The 10747-nt window shown below is 43.3% G+C and overlaps 2 protein-coding genes across 8 annotated transcripts in view; both read right to left on the reverse strand.

The window, feature by feature from the left end:
• oxtra (oxytocin receptor a) overlaps nucleotides 1-10747 on the reverse strand; it is a 460437-nt gene that overhangs the window by 171122 nt on the left and 278568 nt on the right. The window lies entirely within an intron of this gene.
• Nucleotides 7532-10747, reverse strand: part of LOC109916383 (protein SSUH2 homolog) — a 49209-nt gene continuing 45993 nt past the window's right edge. For all 7 annotated transcript variants that reach the window (XM_048606330.1, XM_048606335.1, XM_048606328.1 and 4 more), the window contains one exon: nucleotides 7532-9744. In XM_048606330.1, the coding sequence (XP_048462287.1) occupies nucleotides 9607-9744 (138 nt within the window). In that variant the 3' untranslated portion in view covers nucleotides 7532-9606. The remainder of the gene's footprint in view (nucleotides 9745-10747) is intronic.

The following is a 10747-nucleotide window of genomic DNA, read 5'->3' on the forward strand; positions in this document are numbered from 1 at the left end:
ATCTCTGAGAGGGAGAAGAGTTCTTGTTTGGGACAGTTTTCTTGATTAGTATGTTCACCACCCAACATGGAAGGGGGAGGCATAATTGGATCCAGTTCTGGGATTTGAGGTGGGGCAAGTGACATGGGGGCGTGGGAGGGTCACTATAGCTATGAATAAATTCAAGTAACAATCAACAATAAAAATGCTCAATTGAAGGAGGGTAATTCAATGGGTTGAGAATGGACCTGCCTGAGTAAGGTGAAAGATTGGAAGGGAGAACAACGATGGAGCAATGGGCTTCTTTTAAAATGGAGATGGCTAGAGCACAACTGAGATGTATGCCCACATCCAGGCAAGGATAGACAATAAAGACAGAGCTGCCTAGATGTGGGATAGACAGAAAGTAAGATGAATCAGTGTGGTAATACAAACAGGCTGAAGGCTCAGAGAAGAGGTGAGAAAAGAAGGAAGGCAAAGAGAACGTGAAATAAAATGCTGGCAACTAACAGGAAAGGAATCCAAAGGTCTCTTCTCGCTAAATAGTTAGAACAAAGGAGTGGGTTGATTAAGGGCCAAACAAAGGGTCAAAGCTTGGCAGCATGGAGCATGTCTGAGATATCTAGTGTCTGCCTTTACCAAGGGAGATGTTGTGGTAAAACAGAGTTACATAAGGAGACCTGAGATAACAAGGTGTAGAACTGGGTGAACACAGCAGGCCAAGCAGCATCAGAGGAGCAGGAAAACTGATGTACATAAGGAGACCTGCTGAGTTTCTCCATCACTTTCTGCTTTTATTTAATAAAGAGACATTGGCTGATCTCTAAGTGGTAGAAAACTGGTTGTGCTTGCAGTCGCTAAGTCGGCAGGACTGAATGGGATGCATCCAGTGATACTGAGGGAGGTAGGGGCAGAAATGTCAGAGGTGTTTGTAGTGGCCCTTTACTTCCATTCCTCTTTGGATACATGAATGGTGCCAGAGGACCTAGAGAATCATACATTTTACACCATGTTCAAACATGGTCCGTAGCAATCAGCTTAGCAACTACAGGTCAGCCACTTGAGAAACATAGAATGTAGGAACAGGAGTAGGCTGTTTGACCCTCCAAGCCCGCTCCACCATTTTTATGATCATGGCTGATCATCCAGTTTAGTACTCTGTTCCCATTTATGCCCCAGTTCCTTTGATCCCTTTAGCCCTAAGATCTATATCTATCTCCCTCTTGAAAACATCAATGTTTTGGGTCTCAGCCACTTTCCATGGCAGACAATTCCACAGACTCACCATTTTCCAGGTCCAGAAATTTCTCCTCTCCTCAGCCCTAAATGGCCTACTTCATACCTTTAAACTGTGTCCCTGGTTCTGGACTTCCTGGTCATTGGAACAACCTTCCTGCATTTCCCTGTGTAGTCCTGTTAGAATTGTATAGGATTCCCCATCCCTCATTCTTCTAAACTCCAGCGAATATAGTCCTAACTGATCCAGTTTCTCTTCATATGTCAGTCCTGTTGTATCAATTTGGTGAATCTTTGTTGCACTCTCACCATAGCCATTACACCCTTCCTCAGATAAGGAGACCAAAACAGCATTCAGTGCTCCAGAGAGTGGTCTCACCAAGAACCTGTCACCTTCTGATCAAGAGAGTTTTTAGAAGGTGACAATCCTGGACAAAAGTAATGCTTGGGCAAGGATGAATTAATTTTAAAAAGCTAGCATGGATTGGTAAAAGCAAATCGTCTTTCACAAATTCGATTTAGTTTTTTTTTGAAGAAGTATCCAATGAGGGTAATGGAATTTCATGTGCATGTGGAATTTCAAATGGTACTGAAAACAGTACCACATAATGGATGAAGGTAAAGCCGGTAGGATGAAAGGAATAATAATGGTATTGGTATGAAATTCACTAAATGATAGGAAGTAGAAAGAAGTAGCTGGTTTTGGTCTGGTGAAAGATATATGGTCAGGTTCCCCTGTTTCAGGTCTAGAACTGGTGTTTTCCTTCATATTAATGACTTAGGTCCAGGTGTGCAGGACCTAATGTCAAAATTGACAGATTGACTTGGACATATTGTGCAATGTGAGGAGGATAATGAAAGACCATAAAAGAACAAAGACAGTCTGGAGGAATGGCAGACACATGGGAGATGACCTTTGACGTGAATGAATACATTTTGGCAGGAAGAATGGGAACAAACAATGTAAACTAAAGGGTATACCCCTGAAAGAGTCCAGCAACACAGAGAGCTAGGAGTACAAACAGCGAAGAGGGAAAAACAGGTTCTGATGTGGTTAAAAATAGATGCAGAATCATGGGCTTACAAATCAAGGCAGAGATAACAAAAGCTAGGGGCAGAATAAACATTTACAGAACACTAGTTTGGTCTCAACTGAAGTACTGCGTCCAACACTGGGCCATGCACAGTCAGCAGGATGTGAATTCATTGGAGAGACTGCAGAAAAGATTTATGAGAATAGTCCTCGGTTGAGGGAGATTGGAGAAGTTGGGGTGATTCTCTTTAGAGAAGAGCAGATAGGGAGTAGTATTGAGACACGTGCTCAAGGGGCCTGAGCAGAGAAGATGGAGAGGAATTGTTCCTGTTGGCAGAAGGGTCCAGAACGATAGCAGTTTGGGTGAATGCGTAAAACACTAAAGGCTAAATGGTAAAAGATTTTACACATTGAGCAGTTAGGATCTGGAAGACACTGTCTGAGACTGTGGTGGAAACGTGGCTTTCAGAAAGGAATTGGATTAAGCACCCGAGAGAGGAACAAAAAACTCCGGAGCTATCTAGAAAGCATGGTTACCCTTGAAGAGACAATGCAGACTTGATGGGTTGAATGGCCTCCTATTGTCCTGTGACCATCCTATCACACGTGCAGATAAATAATGGGATTTCAGTCTGTAGTTTTTAATGTAACTTTAGGTAGCTGTGCTTTCCAGTCAGCGCAAGATGATTGACTAGGGGCAGCCTGTACGCGTGTACTGGTCAAATAATGAGGCTTTTTCTGGAAGGGATGAGGCTGTGGATTTCCTCCAGTTGGTGTCCAATAGTTTCAGCAGTAACTTGGTGTAAACACAGCTTCCATTTCAGTTAAATCGTCAACCAGAAGAGGAACCGAAAGGCAATTCCTGCCAAAGTAGGCCAGGCAGCATCGGTGGAAAGCGACCAAGTTGAGATTTCGAGTCAATGACCTTTCATCAACATTTGAATTTCCAGCCTCCAATATCTCGCTTTTGCCATGTAAAAGCCACCCGCTGTTTCCAACCTGCAGCACGTGAACTGCAGCAGTTCAAGAAGGCAGCTCGCCACCACATTCTCAAGGGCAACTAGGAACAGGCAATAAATGCTGACCCAGCCAAGCACTTCCACATCCCACGAGTGAATAGAAAAAACATGTCGTTGTCTACCAAGGTGTGGAGCCACTCTGCAACTTGGTTGATGGCTTCAATAGAAAGCTTCAGTAGTTTGAATAACTGTTATTTTAATAACGCAATATCAGAAAGTTCCATGAGTTAGCCTGGCTGCAGGGATTTGCTTAAGAGCTGCTAGATTGTGTCGATATCAGAAGTTTGTGTGTTCCATTTAGAGAGTCTCTGAAGATATTTTTAAGGTGGTTAATGGCTACCAAGGAAAAAGAGTCTCAATTTATTTATCTAAAGGTTCTGTTGCATTCTGCAAAATTGTTTGATATTATTTGTAATGGGAATTCTGATTTCTTATGGGACGAGTCTTGAGCTGTTGAGATTTTGGCTAAATCCAAAAGAACACCAAAGTAGAACACCAACATCTTTAGGAATCGACAGTGTGGTTAACAGCGATGTGAACTCTTATTTATTTGTTAGGTTTTGTTTTATTCATTCACGGGATGGGGGTGTCACTGGCCAGGCAGCATTTATTGCCTATCCCTAATTGCCCAGAGGGCAGTTGAGAGTCAACCACAGTGATCACGTATTCATGATTTGCTATTCAAGTGCTTGATGACCTTCATTATATTTACGTTTCGTCAGTGTAGCCAATATTTAACTTGAAGTTGGGATTTTCTGAATAAGAAGTAATTGTTAGGGCATGGCTTTTTTGCGGAATCTCTTGATGGCTCAGCTGGAAGGTTGGATAAATACTTTTTTTCTCTAAGCAGCCACAAGGACGTTTTGCAATACTGTCCCTAACTGCCTTGCTGATTTTTTTCCTTCCTTGTTGCAGAAAACTGGCCTCTAGTCCTTACAGACCCTGAGTGCATCTATAGGTTCAGGAACACATAACAAAACCACATCCAGGCCTGTCTTGGCACAACTCTTCGGAAGTTTCAGCTCACTTGGCAAACCAGTAGCAGAGATAACTTTGAGAATGGGGTGGGGTCGACAGTCAATGATTAAACAGAAGACATCTTCCAGCAACCACTGATCGTCAACGTTTTGCATGAGAAGTGTGTGAACTCAAGCGAAAGATTTAAATGCTTATAAGCAGAGAGAACTCTTTCTCACCTTTCCTCATAAACTGCTAGTCAGCTAATGCTCTTTACAACTGTGTCTGTCTGACTAGTATATTCCCCCCACTTTGTGCAGGCCTTTCTTGCAAATTTCATTTGGGAACAAAAACAAACATATCAACTGATAATGGAGGGTTTGATTATAAGCAGAGGTTGGATAGGCTGGGATTTTTTTCACTGGAGCTTAGGAGGTTGACAGGTGACTTTATAGAGGTTTATAAAATCATGAGGGTTATAGATAAGGTGAATGGTAGGTGCCTTTTCCCTAGGGTGTATTTTTAAGGTGAGAGGAGAAAGATTTTAAAAAAGACACAAGGGGCAACTTTTATACACAGTGAGTAGTTTGTGTGTGGAATGAACTTCTAGAGAAAGTGATGGATGTGGGTACAGTTACAACGTTTAAAAGATGTTTGGATAAGCACATGAATGAGAAACGTTTGGAGGGATATGGGCCAAGCACAGGCAGGTGGGACTAGTTTAGTTTGGGATTATGTTAGGCATGGACTGGTTGGACGGAACAGTCTATTTCTGTGCTGTATGCTTCCATGATAAGCATAATAAATACTGAATTCAAATGACTGAATCACATATTCATAGGCTTGCTAATTAGTGTGTTTACACTGGAGCCAACTAACAGAATGTGAACCAACTGTGCATTTTAAGCTTTTATTATTAATTACCTTGAACAAAGAACAGGATACATCCACTTCACTGAATTTTATTTTGTTACCAAAGAACCGGTTCATGCCCACTTGTCATTTATCTGCCACAGCTTGCACTGAATGGTGGAAAACTACCTTTTAAAACTTTCTCAGTTTAATCTTGGGAGATCAGTGTTCATGCTTAAAGAAGGTGTTTGGCTAATGTGTTATCAAACACTTGTGTACCTTCTAAGGCTGGAATATTCTCAATAAAATATTAGCATGTGAATAAATATTTCTGTTTAATAAGCCAGACTGAGTGAAGATGGGATAACACAGTGCGGAGTTGGACGAACACAGCAGCATCACACGAGCAGGAAAGCTAACGTTTCGGGTTGAGACCCTTCTTCAGAAATGTGGGAGGGGAAGGGGGCTCTGAAATAAATAGAGAAGGGGGGGCGCGGTGATAGCAGGTAGATGGTGGAGCGGATAGGTGGGAGAGAAGATGGACAGGTCAAGGAGGTGGGGATGATGGGGGGAGCTGGTCTTGAGAGGAGGTCGGGGTGGGGAGATTTTGAAGCTTGTAAAGTCCACATTGAGACCATTGGGTTGTAGGCTCCCAAGGCAGAATATGAGGTGCTGCTCCTCCAGTTTCCGGGTGGCATCGTTGTGACACTGGAGGAGGCCCAGGACGGACATGTCGTCCAGAGATTGGGAGGGGGAGTTGAAATGGTTCGCGACTGGGAGGTGCAGTCGTTTGTCGCGAGCCCAGTGTAGGTGTTCCACAAAGCGGTCCCCAAGCCTTCGCTTAGAGATGGATTGTCAGTGTTAGATGTGACCTATGCAACCACTTGTTACTTTTTTAACTCTCTCCTACTGTGGATGCAGGTACAATGTTTAAAAGGCATTTAGAAAAGTTCATGAATAGGAAAGGTTTGGAGGGATATGGGCCAAGCGTAGGGCAGGTGGGAATAGTTTAGTTGGGATGATGGTCAGTATGGACTGGTTGGACGGAAAGGTTTGTTTCAATGCGATATGACTCGAGTATGTTTTGAGCTAAGGCTTTCGGCATTTTCAACTCTCCTTCGCCAGCACCAGCCCACATTCAGTAGTCTCTTTTACAATTTTTAAGACCCCACGACTAATATTCCACCTGCACCTAATTCTACATGGAGTTGCGCGCTATTGGCAGTGAAGAGATTGGTACAAGAATGGGACAGAAAATTCACTCCATACTCCTGCCAACTTTCCACGATGGACTGTCACAGGAAGGCATATTCCACTTAGGCTTGGCTGGTCAATGCTGCACTTCCCATGGAGAAACAGAAGGGCAGTTAGAGTATAATGTAATTTCAAATCTGTTATTCAGGTACGTGCCTACACACTCTTCAGAAGTGACGGATGTATTCAGATTTTGTGTCACCAACAGCGGACCCACAATATGTGTAATTTGATACAAAATGAACAAAATGGAGAAAGCTTCATTGTCAGCGTAGGTTTGTGTCTTGTTGCAAGCTCTTCGTCACATGTGACTGTAAAGGAGTGGTGGGGGATAAAAAAACTTTAGGAACTTTTGGACTCACCCATAAAGATGCTCTCAAATTATGTCCTCAGCCTGTGAGTATAGAATCCCTACAATGTGGAAGCAGGCCTTTCGGCCCATCAAACCAACACTGACCGTCTGAAGAGCATCCCACCCAGACCCACCCCTGTATTTCCCAAGGCCAATCCACCTAGTCTGCATATCCCTGGACACTATGGGGCAATTTAGCATGGCCAATCCACCCAACTGGCACATCTTTGGACCATGGAAGGAAACCGGAGCAAACCCATGCAGACACGGGGAGAATGTGCAAACTCCACACAGACAGTCGCCCGAGAGTGGAGTTGAACACAGGTCCCTGGCACTGTGAGGCAGCAGTGCTAACCACTGAGCCACCGTGCTGCCCTAAATCTTACCTGGAACAAACATGGTAACCACAGGGTTACTGAGGAGGGATCAGCCAGCATTTTGCTCCTGCTCACTGCCCACTGAATTATATCACAAGAAATGAAAGGGAGTTGTCAAGTGAACGAAACTGAACAGATTCCTGATGTGAGATTGTAACTACTCCACATTAGGCTTACACATTAAGAATGGCTTTGGTGTGATAGAGGGCTGGTGGGGACATATTCCTGTGCTTTACGTCATCAGTGGCTCCAGAGGGAGAAAAATAAGCTGGACAGAAACCAAAGGAAAGGAGGCATTGGGTTTCCTGAACAGTCGTCTAGCACCAAGCTTGTACTTTACTTTCAATTCCCTTGAGGTTAGCTCGAATACCTAGGAATTGCGGGAGCGTAAGCAAAATCTGTTTATTCAAACTAAAGTGATAGGCTTCACTCCGAGACAATGTATCAAGGTACAAAAAAGATTACCAATTGGTTTGTTCAGAATATCAACATTTAATTATTAAACCTTATTGTCTTTGAAATAGCAAATCCAATCCTAAACTATCAGCCAGCAGTTATTTTACATGGAATGTACTCTTTAACCAAATTATTTTGGTCCTCGACAGCATATTGGACAATAGTGTTTTGGATGTTTTAGCAGAGATTTAAGTCATTCTTTGCTATTTTACCAGATTACCACCAGAAATTTGCCTTTTAACAATTGAGGCATCTGTCCTATTATAAGAACCACTGCTGTTCCTCTTCCTGCAAACTCCTCCCTTGACCTTCGCTGACCTTCCTGGATTGTGACTGAAATTACATCCAATTACAATCTGTTAAACCCTGCAATGGGCAATGTGCAAGAACCAAAATTGTTCAGTCTTACCAATTCGGAATGTCTCCAAAGTCAGTCTTCCCAATCGAACTTTCTCCAGATCCTATATCTCTTCCCTAACTGTACTAGAATAAAACCTTCCCTTGTAAAAGGATTTAAATTCATCTAGCTGTGAAGTTTTAACTTCACACCCCATCTGTGATAGAGAGAATAGCTCCTATCTAATAAGGTGTCACAGAGCCAAAGGATGCAGATAAATGTTTGCCAATGAATTTAGATCACTGGCACCATTGAGCCAAAAATTAGCAAATGAAAATTAATACTTATTAGCAAAATTAAAAATATTCCAAGCTATGTGAAAATTGCAACTTATCTTAATGGAAGAAATGGATTTAGCACAGAGATACTTAAATAGATTTGGGAGTAACATTTGGACCATCACATTTAATGTTACAATACGAAGAGGTAAATAAATTGCAGAATAGGACACACAGAGAATGGAATCAAATTCCACAACGATTATCCCAAAGCACAAAATCAGATGGAATTTCATAGAATAGAATCCCTACAGTGTGGAAGCAGGCCATTTGGCCCATCGAGTCCACACCGACCCTCCAAAGAGCATCCCACCCAGACCCATCCACCTACCCCATCCCTGTAACCCTACATTCCCCATGGCTAATCACCTCACCCACCCATTCCTGGACACAGCGGGCAATTTAGCCAATCCACCCAAGCTGCACATCTTTGGTCATTCATTTCATTGGGGTTATACAGTAATAATTCTGTTTGGATTGTCTGTTTGCTTGTCAGTGGTAGGTGGAATTTAACGTTCCTCCACCTCACTGCTCTGTGGGAGGGGAGTGGGAGTTGGGGGTAGGGGAAGGGGGAAAGACCTGTGGATGGCCTTCCTGCCCGAAGGACAATAGTGGCCTCATCCCACCTGGTGTTCAACCAACAGAAGACGCAAGTGCCATCTAACAAAAGTCATTTGCAAACCCTAGGCCCAATTAAGGGACCTGGCTTAATAGAGGTGCCAACTTTTAAATGAGTGGAGGTTCAGGATTTACACCCCTGCTTTCCAAAATTCAACAGAAGGCCCAACATTGGCCACTTAATTCCACTAATGGCAGATGAGACTCCTATCACTGAAATGAAATGCTAGCCAGCATTACAGTTAATAGCTGATGAACCTGGTGCAGACAAAATTTCAAACTAACTTAAATATAACCAGACACTATGCACCAAAGTTTAAGACAATTCGATGTGCTTCTTTCAGCTCAGTGGTTAGCACTGCTGCCTCACAGCACCAGGGACCCGGGTTCAATTCCACTGTCTGTGTGGAGTTTGCACATGCTCCCCGTATCTGCATGGGTTTCCTCTGGATGCTCCAGTTTCCTCCCACAGTCACAAAGATGTGCAAGTTAGGTGGATTAGCCATGGGAAAGGCAGGGTGTTGGTGCGTTTGGGTGGGATGCTCTTTGGAGGGTCAGGATGGGCCGAATGGCCTGCTTCCACACTGTAGGAATTTTATGATTCTGTCTCCTTCCTCCATCAAGAATTACTTTAGAATACGGAGGTGCTTCATATATGTGTTTGTGCATGTATATATCAACTCATTGATTAATCATCCCATTGATATGTATGTTTAACTCTTTCTGGAGATGCAAGTTTATAAGAAACAGTGAAAGAGTTTGCGGTAAATAGAAAAGGGAATTGGTGTATAAAACACTTCACATAATTGTGCAATTCTTGCCAGGATATTCCGGAGCGTGAACCATATTTTCAATGCCGTACACAAAGTAACTGTACTCCTTTCTTTTCCACTGGAAATGTACTTGGACAACAGGAATGAGTTCAACAGTGTGGCGCTGTTAAAGAGAGGAAAAAAAAACAATCTGTCAGAGCTACAGTGGGCTGGGAATGTGTAACTAAATAGACATGTTTTGTCCAGTGGGTGGTAATAGAATCTGCAATGAAGTGCCTGTTGGTATAGTGCAGGCTAATTCAATTGTAGCCATCAAAGGGAGTCGGATTTATATATGAAAGAAAAGAAATTGCAGAGTTATGTAACAAGGGTGGGAGAATGCATGGGACTAACTGAACCGTTCTTGCCAGCATGGACACAAGGAAGCAACTGGCTGCCTCCTGTGCCATAACCATTCTGCAATCCTTTGGAGATTAATTTCAGAGAAGTTACCAGTTCATTAAAGGTCAGACTGAGTCTAAATGAATGGTGAGAGTCACAGTACAGCTATGAGCGTCAGACAGCCCAGGCAGTGGTCTTAAAGAAGGTGACAGTGGGGAAATTGCCCAGCGCCTTCTCAACGTCCCAGTGACTAAATGCAGAAAGTAGTGCCCAAGGAAAGCACACAGAGCAGTCAGGTAGGAGCAAATTACTGCAGGTGCTGGACTCTGTACAGAAAACAACAAATGCTGGAGATGACAGCAGGCCAGGCAGCATCCATGGAGAGACAGCAAGCTAATGTTTTGAGTCTAGATGGCTCTGATGAAGAGTCATATCAGTTTGAAACGTTAGCTCGCCCTCTCTCCACAGATGGTGCCTGACCTGTTGTGATTTCCAGCACTTTTTGTTTTCAGAGCAGTAAGGTCACAGGTTTGATCTCTGCTTGGCTGTATATTCACTGATCTCACAGAGAACGGCACGAGGGACCCTTCAAGACAGCATTCCTCAGCAGAAGGATGGCATGGGGCACTGAAAGAACAGTGGAGCTTCCTGTTCAAGAGCACATTCCAGAGTTTCATGATGGGAAATGTGTGAGAGAGTGTATGTGTTTGACAGAGACAAAGCAAGTCAGTGAGGGAAAGTGTGTGTGTGTGTGTGTGTGTGTGTGTGTGTGTGTGTGTGTGTGT

This window comes from Rhincodon typus, chromosome 16, assembly GCF_021869965.1.
Source record: "Rhincodon typus isolate 14 chromosome 16, sRhiTyp1.1, whole genome shotgun sequence".
In the NCBI taxonomy this organism is placed as follows: Eukaryota; Metazoa; Chordata; class Chondrichthyes; order Orectolobiformes; family Rhincodontidae; genus Rhincodon; species Rhincodon typus.